The 22,978-nt window shown below is 43.5% G+C and overlaps 1 protein-coding gene across 1 annotated transcript in view; it reads left to right on the top strand.

The window, feature by feature from the left end:
- Positions 1 to 22,978, top strand: part of LOC138969550 (WSCD family member CG9164-like) — a 42,619-nt gene that overhangs the window by 16,450 nt on the left and 3,191 nt on the right. The window contains exons 3-4 of the mRNA XM_070342376.1: positions 2,853 to 2,962; positions 7,479 to 7,614. Coding sequence (XP_070198477.1) covers positions 2,853 to 2,962; positions 7,479 to 7,614 — 246 coding nt within the window. The remainder of the gene's footprint in view (positions 1 to 2,852; positions 2,963 to 7,478; positions 7,615 to 22,978) is intronic.

The following is a 22,978-nucleotide window of genomic DNA, read 5'->3' as shown; positions in this document are numbered from 1 at the left end:
ACCTGGGAAATAAATCTCATGTTCCCCATGCAATAAACCCCCAGTTACCATAGTTGCAGGAAGCAGGTTATACATGGATAATCAAAAGCAAACCCAATAGAAACGCTCGGGTATTCTTCGGCTCTTTTCATTGGCGTTTTCCCAGACCTTAGACAGACGGCACTGCTTTGCAAAGTTCCAAAAACGAACTGGCAAACTGGCACAAGTAAACACAAAACAAAACTACTTCATGAAAGGTCATACATTCATCACAAACAAATGAAACCTAGCGAAATGTTTTGTCTTCTTACAAAGTCACGGAGTGCGTGTATCTGTGTTTCGATACACAGACGTTCGGAGAAACACGAACGTCAAGTTCAAGTCAAACCAATTAACCCCTGACACACACATTTTGACCCGTGCACAAGACGTTGAATCGCTAAACGAAGCGCAAATAAGAAATAATAATAAAAGCAAAGAACAGAGCAACAAGATATGCAAACATCCAACAAAGCCGAGCAAGCAGAATGACAGGTCTAATGAAAAACAAAGAGGCAATGAGTCGGAAACAAGATCGCGATTCTTTCCTTCGCTGCACGACGCAAATTTTCTGTGACCTTTGACCCAACGTAGCTTCCACATTCAATCACTAAGCTTAATATTTACAACTGAAACCCGAGGGGGTGGAATACTGAGAGGAACCTACAGAACTGTGCATCCTCATACCTGACATACTTATCCCAACATTTTATGAACTCAAAACACAGAAAGTTGCTTTCACACGCCAGCTTTGATTGCAACAACGTGCTGGGGCACCCAAACATGCATTATCAAAACGGAACTTGTGTTTCAAAGCATGGCTCCCTGTGTTGATTTGGCACTTATTTTCTCACAACAAAAATTATGACAAAAACGATGTTTGGTGGTTTGTTGTTAGACCAGCTTTTTTGTCGGTCCTCGGAGGGCATATCGACTTTTGTTTCATATTTATTGACCGCGGCCTTCGGCCTTGGTCATTAAATATGAAACAAAAGACGATATGCTCCCCCTCGGACCGACAAAAAAGCTGGTCTGTCAACAACCGATCAAACATCTTATTATCTGCATTCAATCTATCTATACATATAATAAAAGAGAGTGTCTGTCTGTCTGTGGTCGCCATACCTCTGAGATGGCAAGAGGCAGGAACAAGATAGTGTGCACGTACACTCCCTAGGTGCCGCAGATGTGCACCTGGGTTTTAGTTTCTTGATTCATTGTTTCCTTTCTCAGATTATAGACCTCCCATTTATTGAATACAGCCTATATGGTGCAAGACCAGTTCAGTGCCTACTGTTCACCTGTAGCAAGCACATCATGCCAGTGATATTAGAGACTCGCTGTTGCTCCTATGAGGGGAAGAAATGAAGAATGAAAAATTAACTGGACAGTTCCGGAAATTTCTAGAAGGTAAGGGAGATAACTCTTTTTTGTCTGTGGTCGCTATACCTCTGAGATGGCAAGAGGCAGGAACAAGATAGTGTGCACGTACACTCCCTAGGTGCCGCAGATGTGCACCTGGGTTTTAGTTTCTTGATTCATTGTTTCCTTTCTCAGATTATGGACCTCCCATTTATTGAATACAGCCTATATGGTGCAAGACCAGTTCAGTGCCTACTGTTCACCTGTAGCAAGCACATCATGCCAGTGATATTAGAGACTCGCTGTTGCTCCTATGAGGGGAAGAAATAAAGAACGAAAAATTAACTGGACAGTTCCGGAAATTTCTAGAAGGTAAGGGAGATAACTGTTCACCTGTAGCAAGCACATCATGCCAGTGATATTAGAGACTCGCTATTGCTCCTATGAGGGGAAGAAATGAAGAATGAAAAATTAACTGGACAGTTCCGGAAATTTCTAGAAGGTAAGGGAGATAACTCTTTTTTTTGTGGTCGCCATACCTCTGAGATGGCAAGAGGCAGGAACAAGATAGTGTGCACGTACACTCCCTAGGTGCCGCAGATGTGCACCTGGGTTTTAGTTTCTTGATTCATTGTTTCCTTTCTCAGATTATGGACCTCCCATTTATTGAATACAGCCTATATGGTGCAAGACCAGTTCAGTGCCTACTGTTCACCTGTAGCAAGCGCATCATGCCAGTGATATTAGAGACTCGCTATTGCTCCTATGAGGGGAAGAAATGAAGAAAGAAAAATTAACTGGACAGTTCCGGAAATTTCTAGAAGGTAAGGGAGATAACTCTTTTTTTGTATCCAAACAAAGGAGGTAAAGCTAATGATAATGGGATAGCGAGCGTCTTAAATTGCTACAGGGCTCCGCTTACTCCCGGGCGAAGCCGGGCTTAACTGCTAGTGGATTAATATGGTACGGGAAAAATCAGGAACAGGCAATGCAGTTTTCACTGGGTCCACGTATTTAAGTTGTGTTTGTGTGTGTGTGTGTGTGTGTGTGTGTGTGTGTGTGTGTGTGTGTGTGTGTGTGTGTGTGTGTGTATGTGTGTGTGTAGCTACCTTAAATCGCGTAAAGCGATGCCAAAACATGTAGTCAATTTGTCGGTCCGAAACTAAACGTTAGACACTGAAAATCTGGAATCATTTATCGTCGTGACAACTAAAACATGGCATTTTGAAACCCCTAGACTGTAAATGGTTGAGCGAGTCTCGGCGAAGCAAGTCAACATAGTACCTAATTCGCAAAAACCGATTTTCTTTAATTCTAGGCATACGTTTAGAGTAAACATGTATCTATTTGACTTTTGGTTCAGAATATTATGTGGAATACAATGCAATAATTTTAAAATCTGTTTCTGATAATTCAAGTTAAGTTACAACTTTGATTAACAAATTAATTAACTAATAATGTCCTTTGCGCAGGTCTTCTGACTGGGTCTGTTTACCTGCATCCTCTGGCGGTCTCGATATCATCCAACGGTAACGGCAAAGCCGCTAGAGTGGTGGCGGTGAAGACACACTTGGCTCCAGCGGTAAGAAAAGAATTGCACGTGCACTACACTCCTGCTGAATTCTCATTCAAAGTTTTGTCCGAAATTTCATATTATTTATTTTGAAGCAAGACTCACAAAAGGGATATTAGAGAGATTAAGAAGCACTACCACATTCGTTTCGTTGGCATTTTCGGTTGTAAAACGTCACACCTTTTTGAGTACACGTGACTTCCGATCTCTACGGACAGAAATTCGCTTCGCCAAGAGAAACGAAATTCGTAGAATTGGTCATTCTGACGAAAGTGACTTCGGTCGCGTTTTATATTCGAATAGTCATAAAATATGCCTACCTTGTGTAATCGATGTATGCTCTGACATCTTTAGGCGCGATTTATCATTGAAATGTTTTTAAAAATTAAGTTTAAAAAGCCGTAAAGCAGGCTTGAATTGGCAGACGAAAGAAATTTTTAAGATGGCGACCCAAACATCAGGCCGACTCAACTTTTCAGTCGGCTGGTCAAGCCGCCTAGAGGAGAAAAATGCATGAAGCAGTTAAAGTTTATGATGTGTTGAGTTGTGGCCTGAGTATCTGATGCGTTTCAGCAGAAGTGAGGCAGCTGGTATTATCTGATCGACACTTCTGAACCGGTGCGACCAGCGAAACGAAATTCTTCTGTCCTCTTAACCGCTGTACTAGCGACACATGGTGTTCCCCCGCCGAGTGTCTTTTGCAACCACGAAAATGCCAACCATATGAATGTGGTAGCCCTTCTTAAAGTCTCTATTCCTCATGATTTTCTGATCCAATAAAAAACGTTTGTTGCCTAACAAGGCAGATGCGTTTGAGTACAGGTTTTGGTGATGTTTCCTTTTTTCTGACATACACAGAGACACACAGAAAGAAACAAAGAAAACCAAGTGTTATCATGTTCACAAGTTTTGATTCACAACAAGCTGGATAACAAAAAAACAAACATTGATCATACGTGACAAACCCAGGTAGTGAATGGGTCTGACCTTCAGGTGAAACGTGGATTGTCAAAGCAAAGTCCAATCCGGCAGCTTGTTTGATATGTGGAACCACCACGGCTTTGGATTCGTGTTTCCGAGGACGACGATTGTAAACATTCTGTGTGTATGTGCGTGTGTGTGTGTGTGTGTGTGTGTGTGTGTGTGTGTGTGTGTGTGTGTGTGTGTGTGTGTGTGTGTGTGTGTGTGCGCGCGCGTGTGTGTGTGTGTGTGTGTGCATGTGTGTGTGTGTGTGTGTGTGTGTGTGTGTGTGTGTGTGTGTATGTCTGTGTGTGTGTGTATGTCTGTGTGAGTTGCGTGAATGATGTATTTTGGAAAACGGCTCTTTAACCTAACGTATAAACTATTTGTCTCACAACACAAGACAATACCAAACAATGCCAGACAATACTAGACAATACCAGACAATGACAGACAATACCAGACAATGTCAATACCAGACAATAGCAGACAACGCCAGACTTTACCAGACAATGCCAGAAAATACCAGACAATGCCAGAAAATGCCAGACAATACCAGACAATACCAGACAATGCCAGACAATACCAGACAATGCCAGACATTACCAGACAATGTCAGAAATTCCCAGACAATTTCAGACAATGCCAGACAGTATCAGACAATATAGCTATTCTGATGAACACGTGGGGGAATTCGGGGGCTGTGATATGGCCCTTCGTGGTCGGCTGGGCGTTAAGCAAACAAACAAACAAAAAGTTCTTTAACAGGCAACAAACCTTGCAAGTTTCCAGAAGCTGCAATCTGAAGCGACCTATCTCTGATTCTAGCAGACGATCTGATCATCTCTCCAATGAATGTTTAACACAAAATCAGCAAACTCTCCTGTCACATAGAACGTCCATTGTATAGTGCAATGATGAAATGAAGTTACCGGTCTGAAACATTTAGTCGTTTCTTCTGAGACAATCCTTGTTCTCTTATCATCTACCGATTTACCGCAGTCTTCACCACGCGAATTCCCAACAGAAGTCAGACTTTCGAACATACAATATACGTAGGCAAGCATGATACGTCATGACGTCATATGATTCCTAGCACATAGACGCAATGCTAAACATCCGGTTATCTCGAGTTTTCTCCGTAATACATGTCCGTGGGTTTTTCAATGTTCGATTATTTCCGTGGCTTCATGCGGAAAGGGAACCGTCGTCTGCAATCAACGACATGGACCATTCTGGTACTTGTTGCTGACAAAAACATGATTTTAACACAGAATTTAATGTCAGAATAGCTATATAAACGCTATTGTGTTTTCATCGTAGCAATAGGGTCCGATATTTAGACTCGAACAAGTATAATGCGACTCGTCTTCGACTCGGCATTATACTTGTCTCGTCTAAATATCGGGCCCTATTGCTACGCTGAAAACACAATAGCTGGTAATACCAGACAATGCCAGACAATACCAGACAATGCCAGACAATACCAGACAATGCCAGATAACACCATACAATGACAATACCAGACAATGCCAGACAATACCAGACAATACCAGACAATGCCAGAAAACACAAGACAATGCCAGACAATACCAGACAATATCAGACAATGCCAGATAACACCAGACAATGCCAGACAATACCAGACAATGCCAGATAACACCAGACAATACCAGATAACACCAGACAATACCAGACAATGCCAGATAACACCAGACAATACCAGATAATGTCAGACAATGCCAGATAGCACCAGACAATGCCAGACAATACCAGACAATGTCAGACAATGCCAGATAACACCAGACAATGCCAGACAATGTCAGACAATGCCAGAAAACACCAGACAATGCCAGACAATACCAGACAATGTCAGGCAATGCCAGATAACACCAGGCAATGCCAGATAACACCAGGCAATGCCAGATAACACCAGACAATGCCAGATAACACCAGACAATGCCAGATAACACCAGACAATGCCAGGCTTGACACGGGATAATGTCATCCCTACTCTGGGACCAACAATCACCAGCCACACTGCTCTATGTGCATAGTGGTGATTAGTGTTAATGAATGTATTTCTTAAAGGCACAGTAAGCCTCCCGTAAACCATCACAGATACGGTCAGGCTTTTACACACAGTACAAACACCGTTTCATTTAAACACTCACCGATTGAGAACATCCTAGGTGCCCTCCGTAAAGAGCGAAAAATTTTCAAAGAATTTATTTTTGCGTGGTTTATCTTACCCCTGAGCCATCATGAACCCGTGTGATCCAGTTTCCCTTTTTCACAATGTAGTCGTCAGTTAGTCATTTGAATGCGACTTGATGTGAGCTTATCTACAATAGCACGTTTTTATGCACGAAACAAACGGCTGTGGTTCACAAGAACTCTGGCGATGGCTTTTGACTTGAGAGGAACGGCGATATGCCGCATAAACCGTCGTCTGCTACGACCCTTGCGTGACCCTGCTTCCGGGCTTTTCTTTTTTCAAACTTTCACAACTTCGAATTGCACTGATCTTGTCTTGATGAAAAAAGAATTCTTTTATGATTGAAGAATGTTTGTGTAACAAGCTGTCAATTAATTATTTAGATTTTAAAAGTTAGGTCTAGCGCAAAAACGCACCACGGTCCAAAAACATTCTGATAATCATCGATCCACGGCTATCGCCAGTTTAAGGGAAGTAACTCATGTTTGACCTGAGTTCAGGATGGGTCCAAAAAGTGTTCGAGACAATCTGCAAAATTAATAATAATAATAACGATTACTTATATAGCGCGTAAACCTCGTGGTGACGAGCCCAGAGCGCTTTACACTTACACAATCATAATACAAACAAGGAAAGAGAACTAAATCCGAATAAATTCAAACATGGTCACACCCACCCACACACGCACGCACACACACACGCACACACACACACACACACGCGCGCGCACACAGTCACACACACAATCTTTCTTTCGTCATTGTCAATGTTCAGGTAACCCGCAATGTCATTCCATGTACGCATACGTTATTCTAGTACAACACACACAGGCACATACACATCCTCATGAACGCCACACTTTAGTAGATAATACACGTGCCAGCGCCGATGACTCACCGATCATGGGATCTCCTTCAGAGGTCTAACTTAATTCTTTAAAAATTGCTCGCTCTTTACGTATGGCACCAAGGATGTTCCCGTTTGGTGAGCGTTCAAATGGAAGGGTGTTTGTATTGTGTGTAAAAGCCTGACAGTATCTGTGATGGTTTACGGGAGGCTTACTGTCCGGGCGTGATTTCCGGGATATTCATAACAGCCGTCCAGCACCAAAACGAGGCGCCATTGTTGTAAAGGGCCAAGTCCACGAAAATAAATTCTTTGAAAATTTCTCACGCTCGACAGAAAGCAGCCAGGATGTTCCCGTTCGGTGAGCCTTTAAATGGAAGTATGCTTGTTCTGTATGTAGACGCTCGGGGAGCTCTGTGATGGTTTACGGGAGGCTTACTGTGCCTTTAAAGAGACACTGGTAATGATTCCATGACGTATATGCTTCTTTTTTCACTACAGGCCACCCGAGCCAAATTCCTACTGGATAGGGGCATCTTACTCATTCGCAATCCTTACGAAGCCATCCTAGCCGAGTTCAACAGACAGGGCCGTGGAAATCAGACTGGGATACGAACAGCACAGAGCTTTCTGAAAGGTTGCTCTCTCGCTCTCTTTGTCTCTGTCTCTGTCTCTGTCTCTCTCTGTGTCTCTGTCTGTCTCTCTCTCTCTCCCCCTCTCTCTCCATCTATCTCTGTCTGTCTCTCTCTTTCTCGTCATGTAAATGAGTTCGAGACAAACTACAGCTTGGCAAAAACATCAGAAGTAGTTTTCCACGGCTCGTAACGACTAAGTCACCAAGACAAACTTCATTGTAAACTTGGCCAAAAAATTAGTGCAACAAATTTTGAACCCAAATTAAAGCACTCATTCCCGTGTCATTTCATTAAAACTTTATATGCCAGTTAAGGCCGTTCACCTAACAATCAGGATCACTCTTTGGATTAAATATTTCTTTAACAGGGATCACGTGACCGCCGCTCAAATAAGGGTACCCTCAAAATCGACCAGACAAAAACGGAAGGGCCGAATGAAAAATCGACAAAAAATCACAATAGGCAAAACTTTGCAACGTTTACCTACAAGAAAAAAGTCCAATCAATTATCTATCATGAACAGATTGTTTTCTGTAGCTACCTTGCGTACTTATTTCTCTTGGTGTCTTTTCCTAAGCTGCATTTGTCTCAGGACTCTCTCTCTCTCTCTCTCGCTTCCTCTCTCTCTCTCGCTTCCTCTTTCTCTCTCTGTTCCGCTCTCTCTCTCTCTCTCTCTCTCTCGCTTCCTCTCTTTCTCTCTCTGTTCCGCTCTCTCTTCCTCTCTCTCGCTCCCCCTCTCTCTCTTCCTCTCTCTCTCTCTGTTCCGCTCTCTCTTCCTCTCTCTCTTTCTCTCGCTTCCTCTCTCTCTCTCTGTTCCGCTCTCTCTTCCTCTCTCTCTCTCTGTTCCGCTCTCTCTCTCTCTCTCTCGCTTCCCCTCTCTCTCTCTGTTCCGCTCTCTCTTCCTCTCTCTCTCTCTCTCTCTCTCTCTCGCTTCCTCTATCTCTCTCTGTTCCGCTCTCGCTTCCTCTCTCTCTCTCTCTCGCTTCCTCTCTCTCTCTCTGTTCCGCTCTCTCTTCTTCTCTCTCGCTCCCCCTCTCTCTCTTCCTTTCTCTCTCTCTGTTCCGCTCTCTCTTCCTCTCTCTCGCTCCCCCTCTCTCTCTTCCTCTCTCTCTCTCTCTCTCTCTCTCTCGCTTCTCTCTCTCTCTCTCTCTGTTCCGCTCTCTCTTCCTCTCTCTCTCTCTCTCTCTTGCTTCCTCTCTCTCTCTCTCTGTTCCGCTCTCTCTCGCTCCCCCTCTCTCTCTTCCTCTCTCTCTCTCTGTTCCGCTCTCTCTTCCTCTCTCTCGCTCCCTCTCTCTCTCTTCCTCTCTCTCGCTCCCCCTCTCTCTCTTCCTTCCTCTCTCTCTCTGTTCCGCTCTCTCTTCCTCTCTCTCGCTCCCCCTCTCTCTTCCTTTCTCTCTCTTCCTTTCTCTCTCTCTGTTCCGCTCTCTCTTCCTCTCTCTCGCTCCCCCTCTCTCTCTTCCTTTCTCTCTCTCTGTTCCGCTCTCTGTTCCTCTCTCTCGCTCCCTCTCTCTCTCTTCCTCTCTCTCTCTCTGTTCCGCTCTCTCTTCCTCTCTCTCGCTCCCCCTCTCTCTCTTCCTTTCTCTCTCTCTGTTCCGCTCTCTCTTCCTCTCCCCCCCCCCCCCCACGCCCAACAACCAAAGCGCCTACAACACCTATCACATAGCTCTATTCAAACAAGGCTAAATCACATACACCGCCCTCCTACCTGAACTTAAGTTCCCCATTCTGATATATTATTTTAGCAAGTTATATTTAATATTCTTATTTGGCTAATAATTATTTTTATGTTTCTAGTTACGTATTTATTTACTTATTCAGCCAGTTCTTTATTACATTATTTTGGCATTATCCAAAAGTCTAAAAAATATTTTACATAAATAAAAAGCAAATAAGCCCACAAAACCGCTCCACTTCAACTATATTTCGCGTACACAATGGCAACAACCCCAACAAAATCTTTACTTCCATCCCCATTTTGAAATATCGCAACAACAGACTTCCAGATCTATAACACGATCATATGTGTTCTCTGTTTGCATGTCTGTCCAGTGTCCTGTCCCCCCATAAAGCATATCAACTCTACCTGTCCCAAGATAGGCCAATTGGTTCTAAGAGGACGTTAAAACTAATTATCATCATCTCTTCCTCTCTCTCGCTCCCCCTCTCTCTTCCTTTCTCTCTCTCTGTTCCGCTCTCTGTTCCTCTCTCTCGCTCCCCCTCTCTCTCTTCCTTCCTCTCTCTCTCTGTTCCGCTCTCTCTTCCTCTCTCTCGCTCCCCCTCTCTCTTCCTTTCTCTCTCTTCCTTTCTCTCTCTCTGTTCCGCTCTCTCTTCCTCTCTCTCGCTCCCTCTCTCTCTCTTCCTTTCTCTCTCTCTGTTCCGCTCTCTCTTCCTCTCTCTCGCTCCCCCTCTCTCTTCCTCTCTCTCGCTTCCCCTCTCTCTTCCTTTCTCTCTCTCTGTTCCGCTCTCTCTCTCTTCCTCTCTCTCGCTCCCTCTCTCTCTCTTCCTTCCTCTCTCTCTCTGTTCCGCTCTCTCTTCCTCTCTCTCGCTCCCCCTCTCTCTTCCTCTCTCTCGCTTCCCCTCTCTCTTCCTTTCTCTCTCTCTGTTCCGCTCTCTCTCTCTTCCTCTCTCTCGCTCTCTCTCTCTTCCTTCCTCTCTCTCTCTGTTCCGCTCTCTCTTCCTTTATCTCTCTCGCTCCCTCTCTCTCTCTTCCTTTCTCTTTCTCTGTTCCGCTCTCTCTTCCTCTCTCTCGCTCCCACTCTCTCTCTCCCTTTCTCTCTCTCGCTCCCTCTCTCTCTCTCTTCCTTTCTCTCTCTCTGTTCCGCTCTCTCTTCCTCTCTCTCGCTACCCCTCTCTCTTCCTTTCTCTCTCTCTGTTCCGCTCTCTGTTCCTCTCTCTCGCTCCCCCTCTCTATCTTCCTTCCTCTCTCTCTCTGTTCCGCTCTCTCTTCCTCTCTCTTGCTCCCCCTCTCTCTTCCTTTCTCTCTCTTCCTTTCTCTCTCTCTCTGTTCCGCTCTCTCTTCCTCTCTCTCGCTCCCTCTCTCTCTCTTCCTTTCTCTCTCTCTGTTCCGCTCTCTCTTCCTCTCTCTCGCTCCCCCTCTCTCTTCCTCTCTCTCGCTTCCCCTCTCTCTTCCTTTCCCTCTCTCTGTTCCGCTCTCTCTCTCTCTTCCTCTCTCTCGTTCCCTCTCTCTCTCTTCCTTCCTCTCTCTCTGTTCCGCTCTCTCTTCCTCTCTCTCGCTCCCTCTCTCTCTCTTCCTTTCTCTCTCTCTGTTCCGCTCTCTCTTCCTCTCTCTCGCTCCCCCTCTCTCTTCCTCTCTCTCGCTTCCCCTCTCTCTTCCTTTCTCTCTCTCTGTTCCGCTCTCTCTCTCTCTTCCTCTCTCTCGCTCCCTCTCTCTCTCTTCCTCCGACCGCATGGAGCCCGTCCAACCCTACGCAGACGGAGGACAGCGGAGTCCAGTGCAGCGTGCAGACGGCGACCCACCCTACGACAGCCAGCGGGACCCGGCACGGGACTCGCCCCAACACGTCCTCTCGTCCCACGACTTCCCAGCGCTGCCCCATCGGCCGCCCCAGTCCCCTGTTGCCAGCCCCTCCACCTCCAGCGCAGATGGCTTTACCCCCCTTTGGCGTGACGCTGACCATAGGGACACCCTTGGCAGGGGGCGGGGTAGAGGCTCTCCGACGACCAGCAGTCACCCTCACGACAGTGGCGGGCGCGGCGGGGATCTGGGTGGCGTACCGAGGGCACGGCTAGACGGCGGCGGTGATGGAAACACGGCCACAGCCGAACCTCCAGGCGTGATGACGCGCAGCAGGCTACAGACGGGCTCCACCTCTGGAACTCCCCGTGGACCAAACCACGGCACCAAGACGCAGCGCCAAGGTCGTATCGACATCATGCTTGGCGGCGGCAACAGAGCGCCTGCTCCTGGGACGCAGGGTGATCCTGACCCCGGCACTCACCGGCGTCAGGGCCGCAGCGCCGACAAGCAGAGAGACAACAGCAGCATGTGACGGTGCGGCAACGATAGGCCAAACAACGTACCGAGAGATAGTGCAAAGGGTATCATTCGTTTCCTGAGTTGGAACATCGATGGACTCGCAACGAAAATAGCAGACCCCGATTTCGTGAGTTATATACACAACTTTAACGTCGTTTGCCTAGTTGGACGGTCCGATCATAACATTGTAAACCTTGTCCCACGTTACCGACCACGTGTGCAGCGGGAATCGCCCATCACTAGGACTGTTTTTGATTGGTCGGGCGATTCAATGGAAACCCTTAGAGGGTGCCTCGATTGCACTGATTGGACAGTATTTGTGGACTCGTCCCGTGATGTTGATGAACTGACAGAATGCGTAACCGATTATGTGTCTTTTTGTGTGGACAATGTTGTGCCGAAGAAAACAGTGAAGGTGTACAGCAATACAAAGCCCTGGGTCACGAAAGATATCAAAGATGTGCTGAATAAGAAGAAGAAAGCTTTTAGAGAAGGGAATTGTAACATGAGGGAGGTTCAGAGGGAGGTCCAGAGTTCGATAAGGAGGGGGAAGGAAGAGTTTAAGAGGAAGGTAGAGGGAAATTTCACGGGGAACAACATGAAGAAGGCATGGGAGGGGTTGAATGTCATGAGTGGCTACAAGGGGAAGAAGGGTGGGAGTAAGGAAAAAAGCAACGCTACGCAGTCAGATGCAAATGATCTCAACCAGTTCTATGCACGCTTCGATAAACATGACTTCAGCGGGGAAAGGAAGGCAATGCGGGACAGGTTGACCAGTGATAGTGGGCTTACGGAAGGAGATTCCCCAATAGTGGTGACGGAAGAAGAGGTGGAGAGGGGGCTGAAGAATGTTAATGCTAGCAAGGCGGGGGGACCAGATGGGATGATGCCCAAAGTTTTAAAACTATGTGCAGAGCAACTTAGTTATATTTTTTCAGTCATTTTTAACATGTCGCTTGGTGCTAGCAGGGTACCGGCCCTATGGAAAACTTCATGCATTGTTCCTGTGCCAAAGAAAAAGACTGTGATAACCATGAATGACCTGAGACCTGTGGCACTTACTTCTGTTTGTATGAAAGTCTTTGAGAGAGTTGTTTTGTTCAAATTGAGTGATTGTGTGAAAGATTTTATTGATCCATGTCAGTTTGCATACAGGAAAAACAGGAGTGTTGATGATGCTGTGTTGAATGTTTTAAACAAGATCTACTCTCATTTAGAAAAGCCTGGCTCTTATATTCGCTTGATGTTCTTTGATTTTTCCAGCGCTTTTAATACTATACAGCCTCATTTAATGGCGGAGAAGCTTTTTAGCATGAATGTCCCAGCAGCCACCATCCTCTGGGTTATGGACTACCTGACAAACAGGCCACAGTATGTTAGGGTGGGGGGGCAATCAGTTTCAGACACAATCTGCACAAACACAGGGGCACCACAAGGCACAGTACTCTCACCTTTTCTTTTTTCTCTCTACACAGCAGATTTCAGAAGTTCTAGTGACTCCTGCCCCATAACCAAGTTTGCTGACGACACTGGACTGACCGGACTGCTGACTGTTGACGACGACTCTGACTACAGGCAGGAGGTAGATAGGTTTGTGGGGTGGTGTGAAAACAACTATTTAGAGCTTAATGTGGGGAAGACAAAGGAAATGATAATGGACAACAGGAGGGGGGAACATGTACACAGGGAGATAGTGATCAAGGGGGAGGTCGTAGAGAAGGTAGAGCAGTATAAGTATTTGGGGGTGATTATAGACAATAAGTTGACATGGAAACCAAACTCTGATGCCCTTGTGAAGAAACTCCACTCTCGCCTGTACTTTTTGAGAAAACTCAGGTCTTTTAACATCAGACAAGAAATCCTTCAGATGTTTTACACTTCAACGTGCAATAGTGTGTTGTACTTTGGCTCCGTGTGTTGGGGTGGCAACATCAACAAGCAAGACAGGGATAGATTAGATAAATTCATCAGGAAAGCAAGTGGGGTGGTTGGGAGGAAGCAGGACAATTTCACATCAACACATGAACGACGACTGACTGACAAGGTACAGAAGATTTTGGCTGACGACTCGCACCCACTCAGACCGGAATTTGACAGTAGACGGACAGACAGGAGCAACAGATTCAGACAACCAACCGCAAGATCCACACGCTACAGAAATTCGTTCATTCCATCTGCAATTCACATCTTCAATTCTCAGGTGGGGCGGTAGATGCTGGTGTTGTCGCTCTGATGCACGGGGTCAGTGTTCTGTATTGTTTCAGAATTGTTGATTTTGTTTTGCATTCTACTCTCTTAATCTTAGACAATATGTGATAACCGGCAAGGTGCTGACTTTCTTTTGTGCATTGTTGATGGTGAATGCATGTTAATTTATTTTTAATATACTTTCTTATGTGATAACCAATGTGCTATATTTTCTCAGGACAAAGAACAAATGTTTATTTTGAATGTTTTATGTATGTTATTATTACGGACACAAACGCTCAGCAATGTAATTTCTCTTTTAGAGATTAATAAAGTTATTGTATTGTATTGTATTGTATTGTATTGTATTGTATTGTATTGTATTGTATTGAAACGTTCCTGGATAAATCGTTCATTTTGAGTAACACGTTCTGCGACTTTGTAGTATTTTCGAGCTCGGCTGTCAAACTGACTGACAAAGGCCGTAGGTCAGGTGGGGTCATTATACTGGTAAAAAAGGAAATAGCTAAATTGTTTGATGCGATTGAGGTAACGTACGATCACATGGTCTGTCTCAAAATATCGAAGACACTGTGGAATCTGGACAAAGATGTTATATACCTAGCTGCGTATATCCCTCCCCAAACTTCACCGTACTATGATACCTCCCAGGCCAAATGTCACATTGAACAAACTGAACTATGTATGTTAGACATGTTAGAAAGGTACGGAGAAGTTTACATCATCCTATGTGGGGACATGAACGCAAGAACTGGGTCCTTGCAAGCTATTGCTGACTCAGAAAATCAGCTAGACGACCCGTGCAACCATCAAGTTCTGTATAGCCCTTCTCGATTGTCAGAGGATCGGACAATTAACACGTTTGGCTGGGAACTCTTGTCGTTATGTTCTAGTTTTGGTCTGTGTCTGCTAAATGGTTTTTGCACGCCCTCTTCGTCTAAGCATTTTACATACATATCCAGACATGGAAATAGTGTAAACGACTACTTTATCATCTCAGAAGAGTTATCATCCCTCTGCCTGGGCTTGACCGTCGAAGAGAGAATTGAATCCCCCCATATGCCGCTATGCTTAACACTTACAGGCCCCACTAACAAGAACACAGGGCAAACAGAAAACGAAACAAAGAAAGGGGTACGAGTTAAGATGTCATGGGATACACATAAAGAACATGAGGTAAGAGAGCTTATTGACTCGGAATCATTCGCTGGTAAACTCGAAGAGGCGGGGCAGATGATAAGTGGGGATATCGATGGATCAGTAAAGTTGTTCAACCGTGCCCTTAAGGAGGTAACTAAGCCAATGGAAATTACTGTTAAGAATGGTTCTGTTTCGGTCGGCGAGAAAAACAAATGGTTTGACTTTGAATGTCAACAGCAAAAAAAGTTGACACGAAAAGCTCTTCGAAGGTACAAGAAAAACAAGACAGCTCTTGACATGGAGAAGAGAACAGATACAATCAGTTTTAAAGAATGTGAAAAAGAAGCAGAGCGGTGTAAAACGGTATATTTAGATGAAAGGAAGAAGTACAACCAGCTGCTGAAAAATAAAAAGATTACATTTAAACAGAACAAAGTGTCACTTTTACTTGCCAGCATTCATGACCCCCAAAGCTTTTGGAGGGAAATTAGAAAATTCAAGAGAAAGGGAAGAAGCTCGCCTAGCATTAGTAAAGATGACTGGTTTAACCATTTTAAGGGCGTGTTTAATAATTTAGCTGCTGGAGCGACTCCAGTTTAGCAAACCGAGTTATCCGCGGAAGAGGTCCCGGACCTCGACATGGACGAGCTAAATAAAGATATATCTGAAGGAGAGGTAAGAGAAGCCATTAGAGGGCTGAAAAAAGGCAAAGCAACAGGTATAGATGAAATCCCAAACGAGTTGCTTCGCATCGCAGGTGATGATGTTACTACTTACCTGGTAGAGCTTTTTAACAAACTGTTCCACACAGGAACATACCCAGCTGAGTGGGCCAAAGCCATTATTCACCCAATCTTAAAAAAAGGCAACGATGAGAACCCTGACAATTACAGGGGCGTGTCGCTGCTAAGCTGTGTCAGTAAACTGTATACTGCCATCATTAACAATAGATTGACTAAGTGGGCTGAAATGAACAATGTCATGTCTGAGTCCCAAGCTGGATTCAGAAAAGGGTATACGACAGTGGACCATATTTTCACGTTATATGCAGCTGTAAGCAAGCAACTTAAACAACACAAGAAACTGTATGTGGCCTTTGTGGACTTCCAAAAGGCGTTCGACACTGTCAAAAGAGATGTACTATGGAATGTACTGCTCAAGATCGGCATTGGGGGCAAAATGCTTCAAACACTCAGAGCAATGTACTCAAACGTATTATCTTGTGTTCGGTGTAACTCTGACTACACGGCCTTTTTTGAGTGTATGCAAGGTCTTAAACAAGGATGCTTGGCAAGCCCAATCCTGTTCTCTTTTTTGATTAACGAACTTGCGTCTGAAATGATTCTAAAAGGGAGGCATGGAATTCAACTTCTTCCGGGTGAAATTGAACTATTTATCATGATGTTTGCTGACGACATAGCATTGCTTTCAGTGACACCGGTGGGACTACAAAACCAGTTAAATATATTGCATGAAGTTGCCAACAGATTAGGTTTAAAGGTAAACAAAGAAAAAACAAAAGTGTTGGTATTTCGCAACGGTGGATACTTGGGGAAAAACGAAGCCTGGACATTTGGTCACGACAACATGTACGTTACCAACTCGTATAAATATCTCGGCTTAACCTTGACCACCAAAGTTTCCATCCAACGATGCTTTGAAGACTCTATTGTACGAGCTAAGCGTGGTGTTATCGACATTTTTAGAGTTTTGTGGAATATTGGATGTTATGATCTAAACCTTTTTTTCACACTCTTTGATACACAGATTACCCCCATATTGCTATACGGTTCAGAAATGTGGGGTTGTTTTGATTGCTCTAACATTGAAAAGGTACACATGTTCGCATGCAAACGGATAATAGGTGTTTCCCCCCAAAGTCCCAACTGCATGGTATACGGAGAACTCGGTAGATTTCCCCTATCAGTCCTCGCTGCTACCAGATGCGTTAAATATTGGTTGCGGCTAAATCGCCTCCCCAACACAAGATATGTAAAAATGGCCCATGTGATGATGAGGAACATGGCAGACAGAGGGACAGACAATTGGTCCGCTAGGGTCAGAAACCTCCTATGTGAAAATGGGTTTGGACATGTGTGGACGTACGGCTATGTCGGCAACGAAAAACACTTTATCAAGGCTTTTCAACAACGCCTAAAAGACTGCTTTACCCAGAACTGGCACAGTAAGCTAGAAGACAGTGAGAGGTATGACACATACAAATTGTTTAAACCTGACTTTGGAAGAGAAAAGTACCTTGACCAAATAGACAATCCATATATCCAAAAAGTGTTCACAAAACTCAGACTTGGGGTTTCACCCCTGATGTGCAACAAACAGAGATATTCTGCAAACGGTTCCCATGTTTGCCCACTTTGCAGATACCCTCACGAAAACGAGCACCACTTTCTTTTTAAGTGTCCAGTATACTCTGATATAAGAGAAACTTACCTAGGAAATGTCTTTGAAATCGGTCAACTAGAAAACTCGTCAATGCAGATACTACTAACACAAAACAAAAGTAGGTTGTGGGCACTCTCCCGGTATACATTTTATGCATTCAGGCATCGACAGCAACTGCTAGGCTAAAATGAATGTGTGTAAATGATTTTCGATCGCTATGTTCCAACCCTTAGCACTGTATTATGCACTTGTTCTTACTTGTTTGTGAGAGAGTATACATTGAATGGAAACTCTACTCCCCCCTTGTACAAACACAACAGTGTGGTTTACAATAAAAATTTCTGAGTTCTGAGTTCTGAGTTCTCTCTCTCTTCCTTCCTCTCTCTCTGTTCCGCTCTCTCTTCCTCTCTCTCGCTCCCCCTCTCTCTCTTCCTTTCTCTCTCTCTGTTCCGCTCTCTCTTCCTCTCTCTCGCTCCCCCTCTCTCTTCCTCTCTCTCGCTTCCCCTCTCTCTTCCTTTCTCTCTCTCTGTTCCGCTCTCTCTCTCTTCCTCTCTCTCGCTCCCTCTCTCTTCCTTTCTCTCTCTCTCTGTTCCGCTCTCTCTTCCTTTATCTCTCTCGCTCCCTCTCTCTCTCTTCCTTTCTCTCTCTCTGTTCCGCTCTCTCTTCCTCTCTCTCGCTCCCACTCTCTCTCTCCCTTTCTCTCTCTCGCTCCCTCTCTCTCTCTCTCTTCCTTTCTCTCTCTCTGTTCCGCTCTCTCTTCCTCTCTCTCGCTACCCCTCTCTCTTCCTTTCTCTCTCTCTGTTCCGCTCTCTCTTCCTCTCTCTCGCTCCCACTCTCTCTCTCCCTTTCTCTCTCTCGCTCCCTCTCTCTCTCTCTTCCTTTCTCTCTCTCTGTTCCGCTCTCTCTTCCTCTCTCTCGCTCCCACTCTCTCTCTCTCTTTCTCTCTCTCGCTCCCTCTCTCTCTCTCTTCCTTTCTCTCTCTCTGTTCCGCTCTCTCTTTCTCTCTCTCGCTACCCCTCTCTCTTCCTTTCTCTCTCTTACTTTCTCTCTCTTCCTCTCTCTTTCTCTTCCTCTCTCTCTCTTCCTCGCTTTTTACATTTAGTCAAGTTTTGACTAAATGTTTTAACGAAGAGGGGGGAATCGAGACGAGGGTGTACGTGGTGTATGTGTGTGTGTGTGTGTGTGTGTGTGTGTGTGTGTGTGTGTGTGTGTAGAGCGATTTAGAGAAAACTACTAGACCGATCTTCATGACATTTTACATGGGAGTTCCTGGGTATGATATCCCCAGAGGTTTTTTTCATTTTTTTTATAAATGTCTTTGATGACGTCATATCCGGCTTTTCGTGAAAGTTGAGGCGGCACTGTCACGCTCTCATTTTTAAACCAAATTGGTTGAAATTTTGGTCAAGTAATCTTCGACGACGCCCGGACTTCGGTATTGCATTTCAGCTTGGAGGCTTACAAATTAATTATTGAGTTTGCTCATTAAAGTTGTCATTAAAATCGATTTTTCGCAAACAGATTAAAAATATATACATGTCATGTTTACTCTTAAAATGTGATCACAATTAACGAAAATAGATTAATTATTCTTACGATTAAAATTTAAGAAATCGATCAAAAAATGATTTCATCTTATTCTTTATCGTTTCCTGATTCCAAAAACATATATAGATATGATAGGTTGTATTCAAAACAAGCTCAGAAAGTTAACACGAATACAGAAAAGCGCGCTTTCCTGCTTAGCACAATACGCTACCGCGCTATTCTGGCGTGTGCATATCACTGCGTTTTGCACGTGGGAGGTGAGCGATTTCCTTCTCGCGGGGATTGACGAAGCTGTACTGTCTTGGTGAAAAAAATACATTGCGTTCAGTTTCATTCCGTGAGTTAGACAGCTTGACTAAATGTAGTAATTTCGCCTTACGCGACTTGTTCTTTCTTTCTGATAATGTATATAAACATCCAGGGCTGTTTTCAGTATTGTTTATAACATGTTCTGTTTGATTAAGGGTATTCAACTGGTATTTCCTTGTTTACACTACCTATTTTATTCATGTTTTTATTACTTAGTTAGTGGAAGAATCTTTTGTAATGTATGTTTGATGGTGTATGCTTTTAATTAAGCGTTGCTGACTATGAATGTAGATGTAAATGCTTGTATAACTGTGTTTTAATTTTAAATGTGTCAAGCGCAAAGAGCATACTTGTAAAATTATGATGTTGCGCTATATAAATGCTCATTGATTATTATTATTGTTATTATTTCTCTCCATCTCGTTCTCTCTCTCTCAGATTCCTCTCTTCCTCTATATCTCTCTTCCTCTATCTCTCTCCCTCTTCCTTTCTCTCTCTCTCTTCCTCTCTCTCTTCCTCTCTCTCTCTCGTCCTCTTCCTCTCTCTCTCTTCCTTTCCCTCTCCCCCTCTTTCTGCCTCTCCTTCCGTATCCATTGTTCTACACTACTCGTCATAAAAAAACTATACAGATGCGTTTGAGGGCAGATCTTTCTGATGAGGCTGTTGATTGTAAAACCAAGTATATGACTGAAAAGGCCATTGATTTCGCTACCTTGTTCAGAAATCAGATTGAGTTTACATGGCGTAGTGTCAATACAGTGAAACCTACAACACAGACACCCCCCAAAATCAAATTCGCAAAATCAAGGTTCCTGACAAAAAACCAGAACAACTAAATCGAAACATGTTTAGTATTCCTTAGACAGAACAATCAAATCTGCATCCAAATCAGTCAGTTTTGTTCACATATCTTGTCTAACATGGACGCTATGGCATGCTGAGCGGTGTAGGTGTCAATCCTCTCAGCAGGCATAAAAGGCAGTTTTTGAAGCCGCTTTAGCGGGTAATGAGACAAAAAATGGTACATTTGAGTAACTCGCAAACGCATTGCCTTCAAACTTTCGGAGATTTGTGCTCACACATGCCGTAAACTACACACGAAATCTCAAGTCATGTGAGATATTAGTTCTGCTGTTATGCGACATACCAGAAAGAGTTTTAAAAATAAAGATGTACCCTGTCCGATTGAACAGAAACAATTTAAAATCAGCATGCATTTAGAAAAATGAAAGCTTTAATTTACCCTTAAATTCAATACAGTTTCAACAATGGCTGTTTACAGCGCACTTGTTTAAACGCACACACAAATTCTTGCAAAATGCTTTTTCAAGAGTTATTGATCAGTTAAGCGTGTCAGCAGTGATACTCCGTCACGGCGGAGTGCTGACCGTGCACCCAAAAGCGGACTCAACCAGATGGGTATTTTTTGAAAGCTTGGGGCCTGCCAAACATAAACAAGTCGCGTAAGGCGAAAATACAACATTAAGTCAAATAGCTGTCGAACTCACAGAATGAAACTGAACGCAATGCCATTTTTCAGCAAGACCGTATACTCGTAGCATCGTCAGTCCACCGCTCATGGCAAAGGCAGTGAAATTGACAAGAAGAGCGGGGTAGTAGTTGCGCTAAGAAGGATAGCACGCTTTTCTGTACCTCTCTTTGTTTTAACTTTCTGAGCGTGTTTTTAATCCAAACATATCATATCTATATGTTTTTGGAATCAGGAACCGACAAGGAATAAGATGAAAGTGTTTTTAAATTGATTTGGAAAATTTAATTTTGATAATAATTTTTATATATTTAATTTTCAGAGCTTGTTTTTAATCCAAATATAACATATTTATATGTTTTTGGAATCAGAAAATGATGGAGAATAAGATGAACGTAAATTTGGATCGTTTTATAAATTTTTTTTTTTTTTACAATTTTCAGATTTTTAATGACCAAAGTCATTAATTAATTTTTAAGCCACCAAGCTGAAATGCAATACCGAAGTCCGGGCTTCGTCGAAGATTACTTGACCAAAATTTGAACCAATTTGGTTGAAAAATGAGGGCGTGACAGTGCCGCCTCAACTTTCACGAAAAGCCGGATATGACGTCATCAAAGACATTTATCAAAAAAATGAAAAAAACGTTCGGGGATTTCATACCCAGGAACTCTCATGTCAAATTTCACAAAGATCGGTCCAGTAGTTTAGTCTGAATCGCTCTACACACACACACACACACACACACACACACACACACACGCACGCACGCACATACACCACGACCCTCGTCTCGATTCCCCCCTCTACGTTAAAACATTTAGTCAAAACTTGAGTAAATGTAAAAAACGATGTTAACAAGAACTATTCTAGGGCGCACTTTCTCTTCTCAGTCAAAATTCAACTATACCCTGAAGAGTGATGCACGAGCATTTCAGACGCTTGCCTCTGAAAAAAAAAAGTTCTCAGCCAAATTACGAACTCAAATTGGTACTTTTTACATATAAATGTGTTGGTATCTTTTGATTATCACAAAACAATTTGCGACTGCTTTGGCCGAGGATGCTGGTGACAGTATCATTATTATGAACCTTACCCTAAATCCAGTAAAGACGTCGTCCAAAATGTAGGTAAGTTTTGATTAAAAATAAATTCACACAAGACTAGTATTGTTGTTTGGCTTCAATGGATATATTTTCGTCAAGTATGATGTCTTTACATCATATCTGTAAAATATTAAGGAATTTGAACAGCATACTATGTCACTATGACCTTCCAATCTTCGTAATCTCCAGCCCAGTAAAGCGTGCGAGACGTTTCCTGAAAAAATGTCGCTTTGTGGTGCGAGTTCAGTGTGACATGCTTAGCTTCCAGAACCCCATTTCTGACTTTCAAAGTTTATCTACATACATTTAGCAATGCACGAGCAAAATATGTAGATGTTACATGCCGAGTCTCAGTGATTATTAAAAATAATGTTCGAAGTTAGCGGATCATGAAAAATGCGAGCTTTAGCGAGCTTTTTCATGACCGCGAACTGAGACCATTATTTTTTTTTATAATCACTGAGACGAGGTGTGTAACCTCTTTCTTCAGTTATTCAAAGAAAAGAGGAGTTTTTTTGCGAAAGTTTGATCGAATCCTATTCACTCAACCAGTCAACCTGCGCAGGCGATCGATTAATGCGCGGTTGTATAGTTCCGTGCAAATCATTCCATTCTGTTAACACTTCTTGTCAGTTTTCCTATTTTGGACTCAAATCAAGTACACATGTATGCTGTTATTCTGCTGTGGCGGCAAAGGCAGATATTGTGTGTTCTGTATATGTTTTGGTATCGCTTAGGATAATGTTCTTTCGTCAAATGGGACTAGCAGACGAACTTTTGCACCCGTGTTCCAACGTTAAAAACTGTATGAAGTTCAGTTTTCTGGGGAAAATAGTGTATGAAACCGCTTTATGTTGTTTAAATTGATGAGACTGATGTGTGCATTTGGTTGCGTGTGATCTGTTTATTAAATGAAATATTGTTGAAAACTGACCGTCGGATTGCAGTCTGTTGTCGAAGAAACTGAGTGAAAAGAAATTTGAAAGGGGAACTACTCTTGTCGCAAGACAAAGTATGAGAGTTACTTGCTTGTGATGAACGTTTGTGCACAGCAGATCTAGATTCAGAAAACAACCAAACTCATGGATTTTATATGGAGATTCATGTGTTCAAGTCTGTAGTTGTTAATTTAAATGCGGTATGTTTGTATTGTTTGCTCCAGAGAT

This window comes from Littorina saxatilis, linkage group LG6 (genome assembly GCF_037325665.1).
Source record: "Littorina saxatilis isolate snail1 linkage group LG6, US_GU_Lsax_2.0, whole genome shotgun sequence".
In the NCBI taxonomy this organism is placed as follows: domain Eukaryota; kingdom Metazoa; phylum Mollusca; class Gastropoda; order Littorinimorpha; family Littorinidae; genus Littorina; species Littorina saxatilis.
Note: the sequence above shows the minus strand (reverse complement) of the source record. Positions and strands in the feature narration are given on the sequence as shown.